The 24,692-nt window shown below is 52.5% G+C and overlaps 1 protein-coding gene across 1 annotated transcript in view; it reads right to left on the reverse strand.

Annotated features, from left to right (window-relative positions):
* Positions 1-299: 299 nt before the first annotated feature.
* The window catches only part of EPHB4 (EPH receptor B4), a 32,914-nt gene continuing 8,521 nt past the window's right edge, over positions 300-24,692 (reverse strand). Inside the window, exons 2-16 of the mRNA XM_087714314.1 lie at positions 20,449-20,519; positions 17,516-18,197; positions 15,064-15,219; positions 14,207-14,536; positions 13,696-13,820; positions 11,091-11,247; positions 9,582-9,684; positions 9,211-9,281; positions 7,749-7,862; positions 5,528-5,775; positions 3,567-3,782; positions 3,277-3,426; positions 2,441-2,634; positions 806-961; positions 300-706 (exon numbers count right to left, since the gene is read on the reverse strand). Coding sequence (XP_087570440.1) covers positions 580-706; positions 806-961; positions 2,441-2,634; positions 3,277-3,426; positions 3,567-3,782; positions 5,528-5,775; positions 7,749-7,862; positions 9,211-9,281; positions 9,582-9,684; positions 11,091-11,247; positions 13,696-13,820; positions 14,207-14,536; positions 15,064-15,219; positions 17,516-18,197; positions 20,449-20,519 — 2,900 coding nt within the window. The 3' untranslated portion in view covers positions 300-579. The remainder of the gene's footprint in view (positions 707-805; positions 962-2,440; positions 2,635-3,276; positions 3,427-3,566; positions 3,783-5,527; positions 5,776-7,748; positions 7,863-9,210; positions 9,282-9,581; positions 9,685-11,090; positions 11,248-13,695; positions 13,821-14,206; positions 14,537-15,063; positions 15,220-17,515; positions 18,198-20,448; positions 20,520-24,692) is intronic.

Consider the following 24,692-nt stretch of genomic DNA (forward strand, 5'->3'; position numbering starts at 1 on the left):
GTCAGCAGCCAGCGAAAGAGTGCCTGATCTCCCCCTGGGGTGGGCGGGCGAGTTTCACCACCTCTGTTTCACCACCTCTGTATCTTCCAGCAGGTCCCAAACACCTGCCGAGGGGGCTTCGTTCTCTCCCCACTTCCGAAGCCCCCCCCCTCAAGAACTGCTCCCCTGCAGCTGGGGGGGGGGGATCCCACCGGCTGGAAAGAGCTGGTCTTCTTTGGCATGATATCCCTCGGAACTCGGTCGAGGGAGGGGACCAGTTCTCAGCCCCCCCCCCCCCGCCCAACTGGCCTCCAGGGGGAGGGAGGGCATCTCCCCAATTTCCCTGCCATGAAGCCGGCGCTGAACACAGCTGTCCAAGAGGGTCCAGGGGGCACTTTGGGACATCTTCCCCCCAAAGCGGGGAAGGGGCAAATATATGGGTGGGGAGCTAGAAGAGCAGGAGAGACGGGGAACGCGGGGAGGCTGATGGGGTAAGTCAAGAGGAGGCGTCTCCCCCAGGCCAGTTCCTGGCTGCCCCCGGCCCCAAAAGAGGTCGAAAGTCAGAGACGGGCACATCTGTGCTTCTCGGCCAAGTGTTGGTCAGAACTGTCCGGTTTTGACAGCCGTGGATGAAGCGCCAGCCTTGCCCTGGACGTGCATGTTTTGGACGCTGGACAGGATCTTCTTCTGATGTCCGGCCAAGGTCACTCCGATCCTCAGCAGGTCTCTGCGGAAGGGAAATCGAGGAAGGGGAGAGGTGAGCGGGATCGTCTGTCTGCCCTCCTGCCCCTCCCTCCTCCGCCCGGATCCCCCCCCCTCCACTCACTCGGAGGAAAGTTGGCTGACCAGCTCGAAGGAGGTGAAGCCGGCGTTGGCAAAGCTGTCTTCGTAGCGGCCCATCTTTATAGCACGGAGCCAGTCGCTGACCGACCCGAAGGACGAGTAGTGGGGCAGCCGCTGGTCCAGCAAAGGGTGGGACGGCCTAGAAGGAGGGTAAGGGGGAGGGAAGGCTCAAGGAGGGGCTCTGGGAACCCTCAGCCCAGAGGCAAGTCCTGTGAGGGAACTCTGGAGTGGGTGCCCCAAAATATCTGGGTGCCCACCCACAGCCTGGAAGTCCACCCTGGTCTTCGTGAGCCACCCAATTCTATTTCTAGGTCGCTGCTCAACAGGAAAATGGGCAAACTCTAAATCCCTACATGTGTGACGGCGAACCTATGGCACACGTGCCAGATCTGACACACAGAGCCCTCTCTGTGGGCAAGCGCGACATCACCAGCTGCTCTGGTTTCCGGTGCACATGAAAAATGATCCAAAAAAAAGGCCTGAAAATGGCCTAAAAAACTAGCCTGAAAACAGACTGAAAATTGCCTGGAAATGCCTCAGAAAATAGCCTGAAAACACCTCAGAAAATGGCCTGAAAACGCCCTGGAAAACGGCCTAGAAACGCCTCGGAAAATGGCCTGAAAATTCCTCAGAAAATGGCCTGAAAACACTTCAGAAAATGGCCTGAAAATGCCTCAGAAAATGGCCGGAAAATGCCTCAGAAAATGGCCTGAAAACGCTTTAGAAAATGGCCAGAAAATGGCCTGAAAACACCTCAGAAAATGGCCTGAAAATGCCTCAGAAAATGGCCTGAAAACACCTCAGGAAATGCCCTGAAAACACCTCAGAAAATGCCCTGAAAATGCTCTGGACAATGGCCTGGAAACGGCCTGGAAACGCCTCAGAAAATGACCAGAAAACGCCTCAGAAAATGCCCTGAAAACACCTCAGAAAATGCCCTGAAAATGCCCTGGACAATGGCCTGGAAACGGCCTGGAAACGCCTCAGAAAATGGCCTGAAAACACCTCAGAAAATGGGCAGAAAATGCCTCAGAAAATGGCCTGAAAACACCTCAGAAAATGGCCTGAAAACGCCTCAGAAAATGGCCTAAAAACACCTCAGAAAATGGCCTGAAAATGCCTCAGAAAATGGCCTGAAAATGCTTTAGAAAATGGCCTGAAAACACCTCAGAAAATGGCCTGAAAACGCCAGTAAATGGCCTGAAAACGCCTCTTTTTTTCACTTTGCTGACGTCAAAAGATATATTATGTTGGCCGCATTCCTGCTATCTATTAAGAAAGTTACCTTCTCAGCAAATGTGATCTGCATCAGGCGGTCTCCAAACTTGGCCCCCCTTAAGACTTGTGGGCTTCTGCTCCTACCCTGGAATTCTGGAACTTGAGTCCACAAATCTTAATGTGGCCAAGGTTGGACACTGCCCATTGGTCATCTCTGCTTTTCCCCGTGTTCATGTGAAAACTACCCCACTTTTCCGAAGCGACAAGGTGATGGGCACAGTGAGGGCACACTTCTGCCCACCTCTAAATGTGCCCTGAGAGGCTCCTGCACGCACAGCCCAGGTGCCAAGCTTTGGTGTACATGTGTGTGTGTGTCCGTGTGTGTGTGTGTCCCACTTACCCCCCGTTTCCTCGCGAGACGATTTTGAGGCTGGCGGGATTCCGGATGAGCTTATCCAGGGAGTTGACGATCTGGGCAAAACGAGGCCGGGCGTTACGGTCCCTCTGCCAGCAGTCCAACATCAGCTGGTGCAGGGAGGTGGGGCAGTCAGTGGGGGGCGGCAGGCGGTAATCCTGCTCGATGGCGTTGATCACCTGGGGTGAGGAGGAAGATCAGCCGTGCGACTATCGTTGGAACATTTCTTTAAAGTATTTTTTTACTACCGGTTCGGGTGACTCAGCCCGAACCGGTAGCCTTTTCCCCCTGCCATGAAGGTCAGAGATGCCACCAGTCCCCCCCCAGATCAGCTGGAGCAAAGCTAGGGGAGAGAAAAGAATGACAAGAGTCGGAAGGGACCTTGGAGGTCTTCTAGTCCAGCCCCATGCTCAAGCAAGAGACCTTACTACACCCTTCGGAATCGGTGGTTGTCTAATCTCTTCTTCAAAGCCTCCAGTGACGGAGGCACCCATAACTTCTGGAGGCAACCTCTTCCGCTGATTATAGTAGAATTATAGGGCTGAAAGGGACCTTGGAGGTCATCTAGTCCAACCCCCCTAAGCAGGAGACCTTACACCATTGCTACATCTTTCCATTCGTGTCTTAAAAACCACTGACGAAGCAGCCACAATTTCTGGTGGCAAGCCGTTCCACTGGTTAATTGTCCTCCCCGTCAGGAAATCCCTCCTTAGTTCTAGGTTGCTTCCCTCCAACTAACAGGGAAGGGGAGAAGCTGGATGGGGGCATTTGGAGGGCCCTCTCCCCCAAAGTCGTCCTCACGGAGGGGGGAGGGCACTCACATCCTGGTTGGACATGTCCCAATAGGGCCTCTCCCCAAACGACATGACCTCCCACATCACGATGCCGTAGCTCCAGGCGTCGCTGGCCGACGTGAACTTCCGGAAGGCGATGGCTTCGGGGGCCGTCCAGCGGATCGGGATCTTGCCCCCCTGAGGAAAGAGGGGGGGTAGAATTGGCGTCAGCAGAGGACCATCTAGTCCACCCCCCCTTGCAACGGGCAGGGGAGAGGGATCAAGTCCTCCCTGCTCCCCTTGTGTCCAGAGAGTGGGGGAGGACGAGCTGGACGTACCAACGAGCTGGTGTACGTTGGGTCCGAGGAATTCTCCTCCAGGAAGCGAGACAGCCCGAAGTCGGAAACTTTGCAAACCAGGTTACTGTTGACCAGGATGTTACGGGCTGCCAAGTCACGGTGGACGTAGCTCATGTCGGAGAGGTAGCGCATGCCGGACGCGATGCCCCGTAGCATCCCCACCAGCTGGATGGGCGTGAACTGACCGTCGTTCAACTGTGGGGAGGAAACCAGGAGGGTCAGGACCGCAGCGGTGGGGCGGGTGTGTGTGTGTGTTGAAGACCCTCTCAGTGGAGTGGGAAAATACCGGACGGCTTTTGACCCGCATCCCAGATTGTTGTCGGGAGGAATAAAGGATTGCAAAGACTTTCCGTCTCTTCTTAAAAACCTCCATTGTTGGAGACTTCACAACTTCCGGTGGCAAGCTGTTCCACTGGTTCATTGTTCCCACAGTCAGGAAGTTTCTCCTTCATTCTAGGTTGCCTCTCTAAAATCGAGCTTTGAAAACTTTCGGCTGGGGTCTCCAACCTCCTCCACTTTAAGACTTGTGGACTTCAACTCCCAGAATTCCCCAGCCAGCAATGATGGGAGTGACCCCCCCCCCAGTAGGGACAGACAGGGAGGGGGGTTATCAGGGCCCCCTCATGAGTTCCCATGCTGGCTGGGGAATTCTGGGAGTTGAAGTCCACAAGGCTTAAAGTGCCCAAAGTTGGAGATCCTTCGATCAACTGAAAGGGACTGTGGATTTCTTGAGCAACGAACCACAGGAAGCGCTTTTCGGAGGAAGAGATTAGTCAGTGTACGGCCCCCTCCCTTCCCAAAGGGAAAAGGGAGGGGGGGTGAAAGAAATAAAATTAAAATAAAAACTAAAATATAATAACAATAATAAAAACAAAGCAATAAAACAAAACAAACCATTAAATAAAATGAAATAAAATAATAAAATGAAATAATACAATAAAAATAACAAATAACAGAAAATGAAATAAAATAAAAAAATCAAACGAAATAATAAAATAAAAATAAAACGAAATAATAAAATCAAATAATAAAAAATAAAATCAAACAAAGTAAAAAATGAAATAAAACGTTAAATGAAATCAATTAAAGCATACAATAAAACAAATAAAATGAAATGCAATAATAAACTAAACTAAAAAACTAAAACAAAATAAAAAATAAAATAAAAATCTAAAAAAAAAAGAATAAACTAAAAACTAAACTAAAACTAAAAAATGAAAGAATAAATTAAAACCTAAACGAAACTAAAAAACTAAAATGAAAGAATAAATTAAAACCTAAACTAAACTAAAAAACTAAAATAAAAGAATAAACTAAAAACTGAACTAAACTAAAAAACTAAAGTAAGAATAAACTAAAAACTAAACTAAAACTAAAAAATGAAAGAATAAATTAAAACCTAAACTAAACTAAAAAACTAAAATAAAAGAATAAACTAAAAACTGAACTAAACTAAAAAACTAAAGTAAGAATAAACTAAAAACTAAACTAAAACTAAAAAATGAAAGAATAAATTAAAACCTAAACTAAACTAAAAAACTAAAGTAAAAGAATAAACTAAAAACTGAACTAAAAGCCTAAAATAGAAGAATAAACTGAAAACTAAACTAAACTAAAAAACTAAAATGAAATATTAAATTAAAACCTAAACTAAAAAACTAAAATAAAAGAATAAACTAAAAACTGAACTAAAAAACTAAAACAAGAATAAACTGAAAACTAAACTAAAAAACTAAATGAAAGAATAAATTAAAACCTAAACTAAAAAACTAAAACAAAATAAAAAATAAAATAAAAAACTAAAATAAAAGAATAAACTAAAACCTAAACTAAAAAACTAAAATGAAAGAATAAACTAAGAACTGAACCAAGCCAAAACCCCAAACCCAAAGGGTTTCTCGTGGCGCCTCTCCCCCCGCCCCGTCCTCTGCTCTCCTCACCCGCAGGAAGGAGTCGAGGGCGCCGTTCTCCATGAACTCGGTGACGATCATGACGGGGACGCTGCTGGTGATGACCCCGTCCAGGCGGATGATGTTCGGGTGCTCGAACTGGCCCATGATGCTGGCCTCGCTCAGGAATTCCCGCCGCTGCTTCTCCGTGTAGCCCCCCTTCAGGGTCTTGATGGCCACATAGATCTCCTTCTTACCAGGCACCTTCAGAAGACCCCGGCAGACCTCCCCGAATTCACCTGCGGGGGGGGGGGAGGTCCAGCAGAGAGGAAGGGGGCTGCTTAATAATTACATAGGACAGTGTTTCTCAATGAATGTTGAATGTTGAATGTATGAATGTTTGAATGTTTATTTTATTTGTATGCTGCCCTTTTCCCCTGAAGGGGACTCAGGGCGGCTCACAACTCAACTAAGGGAGGGGGATACAGACAAAAAAATTAAAACAACACGCAACAATACATAATTTAAAACACACAACAGTCATACCATTCGAGAAGGGGGGAAAAAACTCTTTAGCCCCAGGCCTGTCGGAATAGCCAGGTTTTAAGGGCTTTGCGGAAGGTCTGGAGGGTGGTGAGGGTTCGAATCTCCACGGGGAGTTCGTTCCAGAGGGTCGGAGCGGCCACAGAGAAGGCTCTCCTCCGGGTAGTCGCCAGTCGACACTGGCCGGCGGATGGAATTCGGAGGAGGCCTAATCTGTGGGATCTAATCGGTCTATTGGAGGTAATTGGCAGCAGGCGGTCTCTCAAGTACCCAGGTCCAATACCATGAAGGGCTTTATAAGTGACGACTAGCGCCTTGAAGTGTATCCGGAGACCAATAGGCAGCCAGTGCAGCTCGCGGAGGATAGGTGTTACGTGGGTGAACCGAGGTGCACCCACGATCACTCGCGCGGCTGCATTCTGGACAAGCTGAAGTCGCCGAATGCTCTTCAAGGGCTGCCCCATGTAGAGCACGTTGCAGTAGTCCAGTCTAGAGGTCACAAGGGCACGAGTGACTGTAGTGAGGGCCTCCCGGTTCAGGTAGGGACACAACTGGTGCACCAGGCGAACCTGGGCAAATGCCCCCCTGGTCACAGCCGACAAGTGGTGTTCAAAAGTCAGCTGTGGGTCCAGGAGGACTCCCAAATTGCGAACCCTGTCTGAGGGGCGTACTGTTTGACCCCCCAGCCTGAGACAACCTTAGCAACTTGAAGATGTCCGGATTTCAACTCCCAGAATTCCCCAGCCAGCTTTTTTTTCCACTTTTGCTGAAGTCAAGATATATTATGTTTACCGCATTCCCACCATCTACATATAAGGAAAGTTATCCTATCAAAAAACGCCATAACGTCGGCCCGTCACATTTGTTCTTGTCCTTTTCTGTGCTGGAATCCTGGTGTTCAACCCTTGATGGCTGGGGAATTCTGGGAGTTTTAAGTCCACCGGTTGTAAAGTTCTCATAGTCGCCGGCCCGTTTTAGCTACTTGTAACAACTCCGTTCTCGGTTGAGGAAGAGATCAACAAAGAGGATAGAACTGCCGATTGTCACTCGGAGAAATGACCCTCAGTTCTGCTGAAATGCTATCCAGGTAGTCCTCGACTTAACGACCATTTGTTTAGTGACCAAAGTTACCACAGGACTGAAAAAAGTGACTTCAACTGGTCCTCATACTTACGACCGTTGCAGCATCTCCACAGCCACATGATAAAAAAATTCACGTGCTTGGCAACCAGAATTATTTTGGACAGTCTCAGCGTCTCGGTCTGTGTGTTGGTGTGTATGTGTGTCTATTGGTGACCTTCCCAGCCGGCTTCCGGCCAGTGAAGCCAATGGGAATTTGCTTAGTGACCACATGACTCGCTTAACGACTCTAGAGATTCACTTAAGAATCATAGGAAAGTAAGGTGGTTAAATCAGGTGCAAATTACTTCACGAAATTCTGGTACTGATTTGGTCGTACGCTGAGGACTAGCTGCATGGGATCGAAGCAAAGCTTCATGTGCGTCGCGACGCACATTGACACCCAGTTGTGGCTGCCCTCTTGACCTTTTTGGAACCCCTCCCCAGTTCCCATAATCCCCCCCACCCCAAAAGGACCACAAAATGGGGCACAAAAATCGCATTCAATTCCTTTTCCCAGAGAGAGAGAGAGAGGACTCCGCCCTTTCTCGCAGCCCCCCAGAAAGGAAGTGGCGGGAGGGGGGCGCAGCGCGATGGGCCCGATCCTTACCTGCCCCTATGACCTCCTCGATCTTCACGTAAGAGACGTCGATCTCCTTGGCAAACTCTCGCACGGCCTCGTTGGGGTCCTCGTAGGTGAAAGGGTCGATGTAGACTTTGGTACCTGTCCGAAGATGGGTCAGGCGGGCAGCCGTTAAGGGGGCTCCCCCCAGCCGGTTTGATTTTCTTAGCAGTACAGGCAGTCCTCGACTTGCGACTGTTCGCTTAGTGACCATTCAAAGTTACGACGGCGCCAGAAAAAGGGAGTTACGACCATTTTTCACCCTTGGATTATCGTTCACCCTTTTGACCTTTTTTTTTCACTCTTACGACCACCCGCAATGTGATTTACATTAGGATGCTGGACCACTGACTCCTATTTACGACGGTTGCAGTGTCCCAGGGGATGGGGGGGGGTTTCACACGACCCCCTCTAGTGACCTTCTGACCAGCAAAGGGTTACAGGCGAAGCAGGATTCACTTAACAACCGGGTTCCTCTCTGAATGACCACCGCAGTTCACTTAACCCCGGCGGGCAAAGGAAGGTTGTGAAAGGGGGCAAAACACACTTACAAACCATCTCGCTTAGCGACATAAATTCTGCACCGTCGTAAGTCAAGGATGGCCCTAATTCTATTTACAGTTCTACGTAGTTCTGTCTTTTTATAGCGCAAAGACGTTCCAGATTATGCCGTTGTGGCCTTCCAGTGGTCAGTGGATTGTGGCAGCCGAGTCGGAGAGCGAGGAGGTTGGGGAGGGACATGGGCCAGTCCTGGAGTCTGGGGGACGCTCGGACGAGGGCTCTGCGTCGGAGGCAGAGGGGGGGGAGCAGGGCCATCTGGGAGTTATGGGCTTCCTCCGGAGTCTGATACCAGCGAGGCAGAAGAACAGTGTGAGCCTGTTCCCAGTGCGCGCATGCGCAGAGCTGCCAGAAGGCAAGAACAGTTAAGACAAAACGGGCGACTAGGGAGTAAGGCTTGGAGGTGATTGGCCCCTCCCATAAGACATAAAAGCGGAGCGAACGGGACGTGAGCCTTTGCAGGGAGCAAATTTTGTTCGTTTTGTTCGGTTCAAACTCTGAAGCTCCGTTTGACTCTGTGCTCCGTTTGGCCCTTGCAAAACGAATTGGCCATTAAGGCTCCGGCAACGTTTCAAGGGAGAGAAAGGTGGGTGTTTCTCAGCCTTGCCTTGAAAGACTTTGGCAGACTTCTGCAGGACTCTTTACAAACTATTTGTGACTTATTATGGGCTGGGAATGACCATAATTCACAGCCGTAGAAATAAAAAGATGGTTTTGGGGACTAAGATTGTGATTCATGCTTTCTGAGGAGGCCTAGTTCAGATGTGATGGGCAGCTAGTAGATTTTGCAAATAAACAAATTCCCGACAGCCTAACTCCCCTCCAGCCCCCTCCCACAATTCCACAGGCCCCCTTAGAGAAACCCCCCACCCCAATGAATCCCCATTCTCACCGTGCCCAATCAGGTATTGTCCGGGTTTGTCTGAATATTCTTGCTCCCGGGAGGCAGAAGAACCCTGGCGCCTAGCGGAAATGGTAGAAAGACGGTGTGAAGGCTGCTTGCTCGCCTGAAGCCCCTCCCACCCCCACTTAGCCCCTCCCTCTCCCATTAGCCACACACCCCATGCCTCAATTCAAGAATCACCCCGCTGGTCAATCCTGAACATCCTTCACCCCAGAGGCTCCTCTGCGCCTCCCCGATTTGCACAAGGCTACCTTCGATGCCGAAACTCCCGGGTGCCGCTTCTCCCCTAGTCTTGGCTAAGCCCCTCCCACGTCCTCCTGGCCCCTCCCACTCCTCCGTTTGTGAAGCAGCGCCTTTACCGGAGGCAGACCACAGCTACGATCACCACGGCCAAGACGAGGAGGGTCCCCAAGGCGGCCGTGCCCACGATCAGCGCCAGCTTCTCCGTGCTGCTCCCCGACTCTGCCGGGAAGAGGGGCAAAGGGGTCAGAAAGAGCAAGGAATGATGGGAAGGGAGCAGGCGGGATCCGGATGGGGAGTTCGAGTCGAGAACTGGCAGAGTCTGGACTCTTAAAACTTGGTGGGCGAAAAACACCGTTCCTTTCCCTCTTTTATCTTCCTTTCCTCTCTTCTCCTCTCTCTCTTCCTCTCCCCTCTTCCCTTTCCTCTCTCTTTCCTTTCTTTTCCTTTCTTTCCCTTCCCTCTTTTATCTTCCTTTCCTTTCTTCTCCTCTCCTCTCTCTCTTCCTCTCCCCTCTTTCCTTTCCTCCCCTCTTTCCTTTCTCCTTTCCTTTCCTCCCCTCCTCTCCCCTTTCCTCTCTCTTTCCTTTCTTTTCCTTTCTTTCCCTTCCCTCTTTTATCTTCCTTTCCTCTCTTCTCCTCTCCTCTCTCTCTTCCTCTCCCCTCTTTCCTTTCCTTCCCTCTTTCCTTTCTCCTTTCTTTTACTCCCCTCTCCCCTCTTCCCTTTCCTTTCCTCCTCTCTTTCCTTTCCTTTCTTTCCCTTCCCTCTTTTATCTTCCTTTCCTCTCTTCTCCTCTCCTCCCTTCCTTTCTTCTTTCCTCTCCTTTTTTCCGCTCCCCTCTTTCCTTTCCTTTCTCCTTTCCTTTCTTTCCCTTCCCTTCCCTCTTTTGTCTTCCTTTCCTTTCCTCTCCTCCCCTTTCCTTTCCTCTCTCCACCTTCTCTCCCCTCTTTCCTTTTCTCCTTTCCTCTCCTTTCCCTTCCCTCTTTTATCTTCCTTTCCTCTCCTCTCTTCCTTTCCTCTCTGCCCCCCTTTCCTTTCCTTTCTCCTCCTCTCTTCTCCTCCTCTCCCCTCTTTCCTTTCTCCTTTCCTCTCCTCCCCCTTCCCTCTTTTTTTCCTTCCCTTCCCTCTTTTAATCTTCTCTTTCCTCTCCGTTCCATTCTGTTTTGTTTTTTTTGTCATTTTAAAAGGGCTTCATTGCAAATCTATTTAAAAACCCTCGTGGGGAAACTATAGCTCCCTGTCTCCTGGTGACTCAGCCAGGTTTCCTGCCTAAAGTGGGATTTAGAACTCCCAATTTCCCGGTGATTGGCCCAAAGTCACCCAGCTGGCTTTCCTGCCGAAGATGGCACTAGAATTCACCACCTCCTGGTTTCAAGGCTTGGTGCCTCCCCCACGAGACCAAATTGGCTTTGTCCATTTACAACTTCGAAGCATCTTTAGCGGGTGAGGAGGAGGAGGGGGAGGAGTGGGGGAGAACAAGGAGGAGGGTCGCGGGGGTCCTTGGCGCTCTCGCAGCTTCTCGGTTCTCTTGCAGACGTCTCATGGCCCAACTACGTCACGTCATAAAATAAGCAAGCTCAGAGGACCCCCGAGGACCCTCGCTCGCAACCCAGAAAGGGGGGTCTTACCAGATCCGTACGTCTGGAAGGTCTTTTCTGGCCCAAATCCTCCGTAGCCGACCTCCGAACGCGCCCGGACTTGCACAATGTACGCGGCTCCTCGACGCAGCCCGGAGAGGGTCACTCGGTTCTCACGCGTCTTCTCGAACTTGTAGCCCCCAGCCCCCTACAAGAGGAGAGACGGGGAGTGAGATCGCGGCCCTTTGCCGCCGTCTCCCCTGGAGGAGAATCCCCCGCCGGAGCCTCCTTCCTTCCGTCCCACGTCTGAACAGGCGTGCGTATCCGGCCAGGGGTTTCCGAGTCCTTGCCGTCGGTACACGGCGGGCCAGGAGGCACTAATGATCTTTATCCGCCTTTCAACCGGAGCGTAATTTCCGCACAACGCTCAAAGGCCTCATTCGCATTTCGATGCGCTGTTTGGATAACCCAAGAAAGAAAGTCGAAGGGGGGGGGGGATGATGGATTCGTGTAACGACGGTGTGTTCACTTAATAACCGTGGGCCAAAAGGTGGCAAAAGTAGGTGGAAATAAGGACTTACGTTGAAATAATTGGCTGCTCCCACAAGATCTTGACCATCTGATTTTCGGTGACTTTTTCAGGCTGATGTTCCCACCAGTTTTTTGCTGTTTTAATATTGTAATTTTTGCACAAATTCCAATGGATCATTTGTGCTACTGAATTGTGCCGCAATTTATAATCAATCTGCGCGATTGTTTTACAGCAGCTGAGTATGTGATCAACAGTTTCATCGGCTTCTTTGCAAAGTCTGCATTTGGCATCATCAGAGGATTTTTCGATTTTGGCCTTAATGGCATTTGTGCGGATAGCTTGTTCTTGCGCAGCCAGGATTAGTGACTCTGTTTCTTTCTTTAATGTACCTGTTGTTAACCATAACCAAGTTTGTTCACTGTCCACTTTATCTTTTATTTTTCCCAGAAATTGGCCATGCAGTGCTTTGTTCTGCCATCTCTCCATTCTTGATTTTATCACATCTTTTCTGTATTCTTGTTTCGTCTGTTGGGCCTTCAGTAGATTTTTGTTCTTTACTTCGATTAATAGATGTTCTTGACTTTCTTTTAAATAATCAGCCAGTGCATGTTTTTCTTCTTCAACTGTTTGCTTCACTTGTAATAATCCTCTGCCACCTGATTTTCGGGGGCAGGTACAGTCTATCAGTATCACCACGTGGATGTAAACTGTAGTGCATTGTCATTAGTTTCCTGGTTTTTCGGTCCAAAAGGTCCAAATCAGCTTGTGTCCAGTTAACTATGCCAGCTGTGTATCTTATAACTGGTATTGCCCAGGTATTTATGGCCTTGATTGTATTTCCACCATTCAATTTAGATTTCAAAATTTTCCTAACTCTGTTGGTGTACTCTCGCCTGACGATAGTTTTTACTTCTCCATGCTTGATGTTATCCAACTGCAGAATGCCTAAGTATTTGTAGGCTTCATTTTCTTTGCATTTAATTAATTGGCCATTGGGCATTTCAATTCCCTCAGATGCAGTGATTTTGCCCCTTTTTATGGATACAGTGGCGCATTTTTCCATGCCAAACTGCATTGAAATATCGGTGCTGAATACTCGGACTGTGTTTGTCAATGATTGGATTTCTATTTCTGACTTTCCATAGAGTTTCAAATCATCCATATATAGTAAATGTGAAATTTTTTCAGCTTCTTTGGCTATTTGGTACTTGAGAGACCGCCTGCTGCCAATTACCTCCCACAGATCCATTAGATCTCACAGGGTTGGCCTCCTCCGGGTGCCATCTACCAGCCAATGCCACCTGGCTATTACCTGGGGGAGGGCCTTCTCTGTGGCAGCTTCGGCCCTCTGGAATGAACTCCCCGCAGGGATTCGGACCCTCACCTCTCTCCAGGCCTTCCGAAAAGCCGTCAAAACCTGGCTTTGCCGGCAAGCCTGGGGGTGATGAGTTCCCTCCCCTCTCGACATGTATGGTTGTGCGACTGTTGTTGACTTTTATTATTTGTATTTTGTCTTTTATGTTCCCCCTTTTTTTCCCCTTTGAATTGTTCGCCGTCCTGAGTCCTCCCGGAGAAGGGCGGCATACAAATAATAAAATACCAATACCAATACCAATACTATTTGGTAGCCTAATTTCATTTTTTTAAAGATTACTGATAGTGGGATCATTGCGATGATGAAGAGAAGAGGTGAAAGTGAATCACCCTGGAAAATTCCTCGCTTGATATTAACCATTCCGTAGATCTCCTTCCCTACTGCCAACTCAGTTCTCCATTGTTTCATCGCCTTTTCAGTAAAGGATGTAATATTTTTGCTACTGCCAGTTGTTTCTAAGCATTTTATGATCCAACTATGTGGCAGTGAGTCAAATGCCATATTGTAATCAATCCAGACCATATTCAAGTTCGTTTTTCTGTTCTTACAATTTTCTAATATCATTTTATCAATTAGGAGCTGATAATAATAATAATAATAATCACTATATTGATATTATTATTGATATTATTGTTATTTTTGTTGTCTGGTTGGTGTTTATTCGTTTCTCCTTTTTTCCTTCGGTCTCTATTTTGACTTTGGAAGGAAAATTAAAAACTTCCAAGGGGGGGAAAAAAAACCACATTTACCTTCTCGCAATACTTGACCTCGTAATCCAAGATGCTCCCGGTTGGCGGCTGGATGAAGGGCCAGGCCAAGGTGATGGTGCTGGGGCTGACGGAGGTTTGTTGGATCTCGGACACGGGGTGAGGGACTGGCGGGAGAAAAAGAGCAGTGAGCTGGAGCTTCCGACAGCCTTATCTGGGCTGCAAAAATCAACACGACCACTAGATGGGGGTAGAGAGAAGAGAGAGGCAGATACTTCGGGCTCCTGGCTGCCATCTGAAGTTCACGCCCCGGAACTGCAGCCCCAATATCTTAGCTTCACCTAACAGATCCTCCGTTCCATACTAACCCTACAGGTGGTCCTCAAGTTATGACTGCTCGCTTAGTAACCGTTTGAAGTTACAGCATATTTGCAAAGGGGACCTGTGACCCGGGGCTTGGGGATCCAGGGGAGGGGGGGCATGGAGTGGGGTGGGGCCACCTCTGCTCAGGCTCCGCTTGGGCCGAGCGATGCCGTTCCGGGAGCGGACCTACCGTCCTTGTTGGTGGTGATGTTGATGGACTCCGACTGGGGTGGGTTTTGGCTGAGGTCGGAGACCCCGTTGACGGCTTGGATCTGGAAGGAGTAGGTGATGTAGGGCTGGAGACCCTCCACGGTGACCGTGCGCTCCACCAGCCCCCGAGACCGGGGGGCATAGGCCAGGCGGGCACACTCCTGACAGCTTTGCCGTTCGGGGCAGGCCTGGCAGCGGAGGTGGTACGAGACGTCGTCCCGGCCCCCGTTCTCCAAGGGCTCGCTCCACTCCAGCACGGCCACCGAGCCGTTGATCCTGGCCACGATGCTGCGTGGGGCCGACGGCGTGGCTGGGAAGGAGGGGGGGAGAGAGAGCAGGGTCAGTCTTGGGAAAGCCCCACCCCAAAATAATTTTTCCACTCATTCTTCCCTCTCTTAACCCCCAAGAGACCCTTCCCCAGCCCTCTTTCCCCCCTCAAAAAAACCCTCCACTCACCCTCCTTCTACTCCCCCCAAATCCCTCCTCCCAGCCTTTTCCCGCATCCCCCAAACCCCCACTTTTGCTCTCCTATCCCCCCCCAAACGCCTCCATCCAGCCTTAAATCTCCAAATAACTTTCCCACCCATTCTTCACTCTCTTAACCCCCAAGAGACCCTTCCCCAGCCCTCTTTCCCCCCTCAAAAAACCCTCCACTCACCCTCGTTCTATTCCCCCCCAAATCCCTCTTTCCAGCCTTCTCTGTCACCCCCAAGACCCCCATTTTTGCTCTTCTAGCCCCCCCAAACCCCTCCACCCAGCCCTCATCCTCCCATACCCCCATTATACCGCTCCACCCACCAACCCACCCTCTAACCCTGCTGCCCTTCGGCGACTCACTGGAGCACTGCTTGGTGACTGGCTCCTTCGTCGTACGGTAGAAGCCGATGCGGCAGGAACACTCGCTGGAGCCCGGGGAGGGGGACGAGCTGAAGGCCGGGCAAGGCTGGCAGCCCCCCTCCCCTTGGACGGCCTTGAACATCCCCGCCGGACAGGCTGCAGAAGGAGGGCGGGAGAGAGGATAAATTTACTTAAACAGTGTTTCTCAACATTCGCTGGCTGGGGATTCTGGGAATTGAAGTCCAGACATCTTCAAGTGGCCAAGGTTGAGAAACCCTGACTTAGAATGACCTCTACTTACAGGCTGATCCTCCATTTACGAACAGTTCATTTAAGGATTCGCTTAACGGCCGCGGCAAGAAAGGCCATAAAAAAGGGGAAAACTCACTCCCCAAAATGCATCTTGTCTCCAGCTCCCCATACAGAATCACAGAACATAGGGAGTCCTCGCTTTGCGACCAAAACCGAGCCCAACCTTTCCGTCGCTAAGCCAGACCATTGTTAAGTGAGTTTTGCCCCTTTCAATGACCTTTTTTCCCATTAAGCGAGTCACATGGTTGTTAAGCGAATCGGGCTGCCCCGATTGTCGCGGTCGCAAGAGGGGGAATCTTCCCGACCATCTTAAGGACGAGTCGGTTGGGGAGCGTCTGAGCCTTGAGGACACGACCAGGAGGGTCGTAAGTGTGAAAAATGGTCATAAATTGCATTTTCCCCCAAGTCCCGTTATAACTTCAGAAAGTCACAAAAAGAACAGTTGGAACAGAAGAGGACGGGTGGGAAAGGGACCTTGGAGGTCTTCTAGTCCACCCCTCTGCTCAAGCAGGAGACCCTATAAATATACCCAGAGAAAGGCTGACCTTTGAACCCTGCCCAAAACATGCCCCTTGCTCTGGGTAAGCCCCTCCCAAAGGGGGCTGCCACCCATTAAGACCCCCCCCCAAAAAAGCAGCCAGGCTGCTTGAGAATGGTGCCTTCTGTTAAAGAGTGGGACCCCTCCTCCCTTTATGAATGTCCTAAGAATGGGGAAACCCCACCCCCCTCACCAAGACCTGGCTCCTCTGGCAGGGGAGGGGGTGACTGGGGGAGGGGAGGCCCATCCCAGCCCCCAGAGAGCAACCAGAGGAGGGCAAACAATGAGACCCCCTCCCCTCCCCTCCGGCTGGGGTCTCCAAGGGGGTTTCTGCCAGCAGCGATCTGCTCCGAGCTCTCTTCCCCCTCCCCTCGCCCCCACCCCACCCCGCTGGCTGCCTGATACCCTTGACCTCTGGATAGTTGGCATTCTTGGGGCTCTGCCTGCCCGTGGGTGGGTGGGAATCCGAGACCCCCACCCTGCCTTGCCGGATGAGGGAGAGAGAGAGAGAGAGAGGCCGAGAACAGCTGCAAGAGGTGGGGAGGGGGGGAGACGGCGGCCCTCAGCCCATCACAGCCTACAAGTGGGGGAGCAGGTTATTTGGGGAGGGGTCTCCCCCACTCTTGCGCCTTCCTGCCAGCCGTGGAGAGTCTCCGTTTGGCATCTGGGCTGCTGGACAATGGATCTACAGGTGGGGCCAGCCCTGCCCTGACCCCCACCCTGCTCTCTTCTGGGGGGGGGGGCAGGAATGCTCCCCCACCCCCCCATGGACCGGCGGCAGATGAGCAGAAAAGAGAAATTGCTGGCAGGACTTGTGGCTCCAAAAATGGGAGAAGGAAATTAGCATGGGGGGGGGGAGGAAATTCTCCAGGGAAAACCCCCTCCCCAAACGCCACCCTCCCAGGGAAGAGTCAAAGGTCAAGGCCCAGAATCCCCCCCAGGAGGGCAGAAACATTTCCCCCCCTCTCTCCTCTCCTTCCTGATGCTTTGGCTCGTCCTTGTGGAGAACCTCCAGTTACAGAGGCAGTCTACCTGTCCGCTGGAAAGAGAGGCCGAAAAAGGGAGGTCCGCTTCATCCCCCCCCCTGTTTAGGGGCTTCCGGAAAGGAAGGCTTAATCCAGATTATGGGCCGTCCTCGATTTACGACCCTTCATTTAGTAATCGTTTGGGAGTTACAACGGGACTGTTTTGCAGACTTTACAGAATTAACAAGAGTTGGAAGGGACCTTGTAGGTCATCTAGTCCAACCCCCACACCGCACCCTCACGACTGTTGCAGTATCCCCGAGAAATTTCAGACGCTTGGCGACTGACTCGTATTTATGACGGTTGCATGAGCCCCTTTTGCGGCCTCCTGGCAAGAAAAGTCAACGGTGGGGGGAGCCTGATTCACTTAACAACCTTAACAACTCCAGGGATTCACTTAACAACCATGGCCAGAAAGGTTGTAAAGTGGGGCTCCATCGTGGTCGTCAGCCAAGGACTCCCGGTAAGAGTTTCGGCAGCGTCCGATCTCCTGCGCAAGCACCAAGACAAGGGCCCCCCCTCCCAACAGCCCTTCTGCCCACCCTCCACCCTCACCACTCCGTGCCCGATTCCTCACCTCGGCACTTGGTGCTCTCCTCCGAGGGCTCGTAGCCAGCGGCGCAGGTGCAGTCCGTGATGGCCTGGTCGGCCCACTGCCCGTCCTCCCGGCAGTACATGCTGAGCGGGCGGGAGCTGGTCTTGATGGCGTTGGGCACGCACTGCCCGGTGACTGGCATGACCAGCTCCCTGGGCACCGTCTCCTGGAATAGGGTGAAGTTGACGGTGACGGCCGAACACTTCTTGTAGAAGAGCCGGACGGAGAGCAAGGCCATGCAGGCCCCCTGGTCCTGGAAGGCCAGGTAGAAGCCCGTCTTGGAGAGAGGTCCCACGCGCAGCGTCTTCACATTCACCTTCCCGGACGCCTCTGTGCCCGGACGCTTGCGGGTGAGGTGCTCGGCCGCCACCGTGTCCACCTTGACGTACGGGTTCTCCATCCAGGGTGGGAAGGTGGCGGAGGCCAAGTCGACGTCGGCCTCGTAGAAAAAGACGTTGAAGGTCTCCTTGCAGGAGCGGGTGACTCGCGGGATGGAGAAGCACTCCACCACGGTGAAGCGCAGCTCGGCGTAGACGTAGGTGGCACCCGACCGGGGAACGAAGGTGGTGCGCAGCCAGTTGTTCTGGTTGGGTTGGTGTACTGCGCACACCTCGAAGGTCCGGACGCTGTTTTGCTCCTCGTCCATCCCGCTTATCTCTTCCCACTGTGAGGACAAAACGGCGGCAGAGTTAACGGCAGCCCACGGGGTTCGGAAGGGTTTTGGCGTGGGAATTGTCTATCTAAACCGCTTTATTGCTGAAAGTCCATGCGCAGGAATCTTCTAACTAAACGGCTTTATTGCTGAAAGCCTCCGCACAGGAATCTTCTCAATTGTTGGCACCGGTTAGACGTTCGATAAGGGTCAATGGAATTCAAGCGGGGGGGGGGGGGAGGGAGCTGTACTTTGTTCGCTTGTGGCTATGTGGGGATTCTAGGCTAATTTCTCTTTTGACTCCCCCCCCGTCTCTCAGATTCTACCACTCGTTCCCTGCCTGGACTAGATCCAGTGATATCGGGCGAACGAGCAGTGCCATCAATGTGGGAATGCTTCCCTCCAAGTAGGACAGGACACGAAGGGGAGCTGAACGGGACACTCCGGGGAGGGGTCCCTAAAGTTGCTTCCCAGCGTTGCCCCCAGCCCTCGCTGTCCAGGACGTGGTCGCCAGAATTCCTGTGGTCCAGAAAGACAAACTATCTGATCGTTTCTGTGGTCTTTTCTTCGTCCCTGACCAGCGAGGGTGGGGGGGGTCAGCAGCAAGGTCCCCCCTCCTCTTCCTCCCTTTCTCCTTCCTCCGCTCAGCAACCCCTCCTCCCTTCTAGCACTGAGGATGTTCTCTAGCTGGGTCACGAAATGTCCGCAAGGAAAGCCCTAAACTCAGAGAGCAGCGAGGAGCCCACCGAAAGAGAAAATCGGATAAGCAAGGATTAACACCAGACAAACATTCAAGGGGAAAACTATACCCTAACCAAGGAAATGCCAAGGGGAAAAGAACCCTTCCCACCATGTCTGGCAGGGCAGGTCACTGTACATGAAAAGGGATCAAATCCCACACTCCCTGGTATTACTTACGAAGGACTCTTTAGTCCTTCTCCCTCCTCCACCTTCCCTTCTAGCACTGATGATGTTCCCTAGTTGGGTCACGAAATGTCCGCAAGGAAAGCACTAAGCTCAGAGAGCACCAAGGACACCCCCAGTCCTCCTCCTCCTCCTCCTCTCCGCAAACCCCACTTTCTCAAAATTTGCGTGTGCACCGAATCGGCAGTAATGGCAGCAGCAATCCCCCCTCCCTGCTTTGAATGGTCACTAAACAGACTGTTGTAAGTTGGAGACTGCCTGCATTAACAACTTGCCGCCCATCTCACCGTTCAGGGGACTCCAAGCCTTTTTTATTATTATTATTCATCTTTTAACAACCCCATAATCCCTTGTGGCGTGGAGTCCAGGCAGCTAAATGGAGCTAGCTGAGTGTTTTAGTGGCCGGATGCCATTCCCTGTTGCCATTGCGGAGTTTTGTTCGGCAGATAATATATTCCCAGTGTGCCCGGAGAGAGAAATAGCTGCCTCTACCTGGGATCAAACTCACAGCCTCCTGATCGGGAGGCCACAGCTCCGCCTCTAGGCCACCGCAGCACTCCAACTCTTTCATTATTATAATCCTCTTTTATTATTATCTATTTTGTGACCTCTTTTATTATTTATCTCTTATTATTATGGGCTTGTTATTTATTTGATCGACATGCCCTTGAACCAGCTGCCCGGCGGCTTGCTAACCGAGTAAAAGTGACAAGATCCATCTTTGAGAATGACGCGTTTTTTCCTTTCTTTCTACGACTTTAATTGGGGAGGAAAGTGGAACGATTTGGCGGGTGAGTATCCGCCCTCCTCGCTCGTCTTCCTGACGGGACCCGACCGGCTTTGTCTCCGCTTTCAAAACCAGCCGCCCGGATCGGAGCTGACATTTATCCTTAATCAAGGCAGCCGGGAGGTGCCGGATTCGGCTGTGCAAATGTCTACACAGGGACAATGAAGAGCCACCGGGCCTCCCAGGGTTCCCCTTGCCCCCCCCCCTCTCTTTCATGACAACAAAACATAAAATAAATAATTCCCCGGCTGGCGATCTCTTGCGCAACCCCACGATTGCCGGGGGCGCCAAACGGCTCCCCGTCGTTCTGCAAAATGTGGTTTTCCCGAAATTGGCGTGGCCCCATTTGGCAACCTGGCGAGAACCAGAGAGGCGAGCGAGCGTTTCCTGTCGCACCTGCGCTATTGTGTAAATCCCGAGTCTCACCTGGGTTCCTTTTTTTTCCCCCTTCACCGTCCCACCCACCCCCAGGGGGGCCACAGACTGCAAGTCCCATCGTTCCCAGCCCACAGACCCTTAAGGGGGAGATCGTAGGCCCGTCGCCCCGCTCACCTCGGCATCGTCAGCGGGGTAAGTGGTCCATCGGAGGTCGGCGGTCTCGAATTTGGTATTCATGAGGTTCTCTGAAAGGAGAGAGACGTGAGTGCCCGCCCCGAATGCCCATCTGAAATGGTGCCCATCCCATCAGTCACCATCCCAAATGCCCATCTGAAACGGTGCCCGTCCTGAATGCCTTCGGTCCCAAATGCCCATTGTTGCCCATCACGAATGTCCATCGTTGCCTATCCCAAATGCCCGTCCGTGCCCATCTGAAACGGTGCCCGTCCTGAATGCCCGTGGGTGCCAGTCCCTGCCTGGGGTTCATATCAACGCTCTGCAGAGCGTTTCCTGCCCTGCCAAAGGCAGATTTAGGAACGTGGCAAAAACTTTTAAAATCTTTTAAAACGACGGTGGAAAACTAAATCTAATCCTCACGCCAACGGGCCTCTTAAAAGCATCTCCAGGCTTTTAAATCCATGGGAAACACGGATTCGCTTAACGGCAAAGGTCCATTTGGCAACAGGTGGTAAAACGGGGCCAAACTCGCTTCGACACTGTCTCGCTTAGCAGCTGAAATTTGGGGGGGGGGGTTTCAACTGTGGCCGTTAAGCCGAGGACGCCTTGCGACGGGCGAAGGCCCCAAATATTTACTTTACGCCATCGGCCGGGTCCTTCTTCCCGCCGGGCCAACCTGCGACGGAGGCGGTCGGCCTTCACGGAACAATTTCCTCCCCTCTCTGGCTTGGCTCACTTTCTAGATCTCCGCATTTCCCCACCTCCTCGCGGAGAATTCCCTGAGTCGGGAAACCACAAAGCAGAGGGGTGGGGGGGAAACTGCTGGTGGGGCATTTCCATCTGCCCCCTCCCTTCCACCGGTTAATTAAAAAACCCCTCCCTGTTCTGGGCGATGCAAATGAGGAGTTCAAAGCTTGACACCTCTGTGTGTGTGTGTGTGTGTGTGTGTGTGTGTTTCCTGGGGTGTCCCGGGTTCGATTTCTGCTCGCCTTACCTCTTGGCAAACCCTCCGGAGGTTTTTGCCATCCGGGGAAGGGGGGGGGGACAGCAAGGCTTGGCACTGCCCACAAAGCCGTCAATCACATCTGGGAGGGGGGGGGCTGTCTGGATTCCAAGGGGGAGGGAAAAGGGGTCCCACATGCAGGATCTCCCCCTCCCTACTTCACCTCAGCAGCCCAGATCAGGGAGGAAGCCCCCTCCCCACCCCGCTCTGTCGATCTCGATCTCGGGCACAGGGACATGCCTGCAAGACCCCCCCTCCTCCTCGGAGACCTCCACCCACCCCACAGCCTTGGCTGCAAACCCCCCCCCTCTCCCCTTGCCCAGGATCCTGGGAACGCCGCCGGCTCTCCGAAGGGTCAAAGGTGGGGGAATATTTATAAAAAGCCGGACGGGCGTCATTTCCCCAAACAGCTGCCGCCCAGTGGCAGGAAACAGACCCCACCCTGCCAGCCGAGCCCCCCCCCCACCGCCTCTGCGTACACTGTGCCCCCTTCCAGCCATGCTCCTGCTCCTGGGGAGGGGGGGCAGGCTGGCGGGAGGGAGACCCTCGCCCCCATCAAGACCACCAAGGAGCAGCCCCCTCCCCAGCCTTTCAGCTGTGCTGCTCCACTGAGTGTCGGCCTAGCCTCAAGCCCGCTCCCCGAGCTGGGGAGGCGGGAGAGCCTCAGAAACGGGGGGGTGGCCTGCCTCGGAGGGGTGTTGTTGAGAGGGGAAGGCTGCGAGGCAGCCAAAGAGGGGGCAAGATTGAAGGTGGTTGCTACCCTTGGTGGTTGTTGTGGGGGGTGGGCAAAATGGGCCACTTTACGATGGGTGAACTGCAACACCCAGAATTCCCCAGCCAGCTCTGCTGGCTGGGGAATTCTGGGAGTTGTAGTTCACCCATCGTAAAGGGGGCATACTTGCCACGCTTTATCAGATGCCCAGACTGGCATGATCTGCATCATCATCAACCCCCCCTCCCTTAAAGACCCCTCCTCATTAAAAACTCTCCCTTAAAGACCCCTCCCTCCCTTAAAGACCCCTCCTCATTAAAAACTCTCCCTTAAAGACCCCTCCCTCCCTTAAAGACCCCTCCTCATTAAAAACTCTCCCTTAAAGACCCCTCCCTCCCTTAAAGACCCCTCCTCGTTAAAAAATCTCCCTTAAAGACCCCTCCCTCCCTTAAAGACCACTCCTCGTTAAAAACTCTCCCTTAAAGACCCCTCCCTCCCTTAAAGACCCCTCCTCATTAAAAACTCTCCCTTAAAGACCCCTCCCTCCCTTAAAGACCCCTCCTCGTTAAAAACTCTCCCTTAAAGACCCCTCCTCGTTAAAAACTCTCCCTTAAAGACCCCTCCCTCCCTTAAAGACCCCTCCTCGTTAAAAACCAGACTCCCCTGTGTATCCCCCCGCCCACCGGCTAAATGAATGCTGGGATACCCTGGGGAATTACAGGGTGGCGTAAGGCTAAGGAGGACCCCCCCCCCCGCCGAAACAGGCAGGAAGGAAGCCAAAAAGGAGTGGGGGGCGGTTAATAGAGACCCCTCCACTCCTGGGTCTTCAAGCAGGAAGGGCACCAGGTTGGCAATGCAGCCTCCCTCCTTTCAGGCTCCATCCTAATTTTCCCTAAACCCCCCCCCTCAAATTCAATTTGGAACTGGTTCCCCCCCCCCCCCTTCCAGTGCACCGCCATTCCTGCTCCCCAAATCCATCGACCGACGCTCATTCCTGCCCAAATCCGCCCCAGATGTACGACTGGTAGCCGTTGCAAGCTTAACCCTTTTCCGGGCTGCTTAGGGAAAGTGGGCGAGGGGCTCACCCTCTCTGTGCCCCCCCTGGGGGAGGTCAAGAGACCCCATCTGGATCCCTCCCCCCCCCCTAAAGATTCCAGCCTGCGAAGGGAGGGAAGCAGCCGCACCCTTCGTTCAGCAACGCTGCTTCATTAAATCTTGGGCACGGTGCCCAGGATGTTTGACTGGCACGTCGTAACAGCCGTCCCGTCTTACACCAGAGGTCGGGCGGGCGTCTTTGGGCCAACCGATTCCCCAGGAACAACCTTCCCCCCCCCCCCGGAAGAGAAGCCGCAGACCCTCCCTCAACTCAGGCAGGTTGAAGCCTGCCCACCCACCCACCCCTGACTGGCCTGGCAGCTGTGCCACCTTCTCCCTTCGCGGAGGTGGGCAATGCTGGATCCAGTTTGCCAGGCCGCCCGATTCTTGTCTGAACGTTGGGGACCACGCCCTGGATAATGAAGGGAGGGGCCCCCCAGGACAGATTCACCCACCCACCCACGGGTGGAATAAGGCAAGAAGGGACCCAGAGAAGGCTGGCTTCATGCAGGGGGTCTCCACTGTGGCCCCTTTAAAGGCTCGTGGACTTCAACTCCCAGAATTCCCCAGCCAGCTTTGCTGTGACGCTTGGAAAACAGTTGGAAATAGTTGCAAAGCTGGCTGGGGAATTCTGGGAGTTGAAGTCCATCCCTCTTCATGCAGGGCGTCTCCACCGTAGCCCCTTTAAGGCTCGTGGACTTCAACTCCCAGAATTCCCCGGCCAGCTTTGTTGTGACGCTTGGAAAACAGTTGGAAATAGTTGCAAAGCTGGCTGGGGAATTCTGGGGGTTGCAGTCCATCCCTCTTCATGCAGGGCGTCTCCACCGTGGCCCCTTTAAGGCTCGTGGACTTCAACTCCCAGAATTCCCCAGGCTTTGTGGGGAGGGTAAATAGGGGTTCTACCTGGAACCCAGGGGGCTGCTGGGAGGAATAAGAGGACTTCAACTCCCAGAATTCCCCAACCGGCCGTGATGCCAGTGACCCCACCCACCAGGGACCGATTGGGGGGGGTGTATCTGCCCCACCCCTGTGATTCCCCCCCCCCATGCTTGCTGGGGAATTCTGGGAGTTGAAGTCCACCAGTCTCCGGGATTGGCGGTTCGAGAAGCCCTTAAATCCCACCAGGGAATCTCGTCCGATAGATGGCAGAGCCCACTGGGGGGGGCGGGGGGGGGGAAGGGAGCCCCTCAGAAAGCCAGCTTGAGAGACACCAAGCAGTCCTCGACTTACGACCCCCAAATTACGCCCAGAATTTAGGCGGTTGAAGCTACCGACCACGACTTTTCTGTTGGTTAACTGAATCCCTGCGGCTCTTAAATGAGTCACGCAGTCGTTAAGCGAACCCGGCTCTCCCCCCCAATGGACTTGGCTTGCCCGAAGGTCCCGAAAAAGGGATCGTAAATCACGTGACTGCGGGGGAGGCTGTGACGG

This window comes from Thamnophis sirtalis, unplaced genomic scaffold, assembly GCF_051295495.1.
Source record: "Thamnophis sirtalis isolate CommonGarterSnake01/CBP01778 unplaced genomic scaffold, rThaSir2_p1.2 scaffold_4, whole genome shotgun sequence".
NCBI classification, from domain to species: Eukaryota; Metazoa; Chordata; class Lepidosauria; order Squamata; family Natricidae; genus Thamnophis; species Thamnophis sirtalis.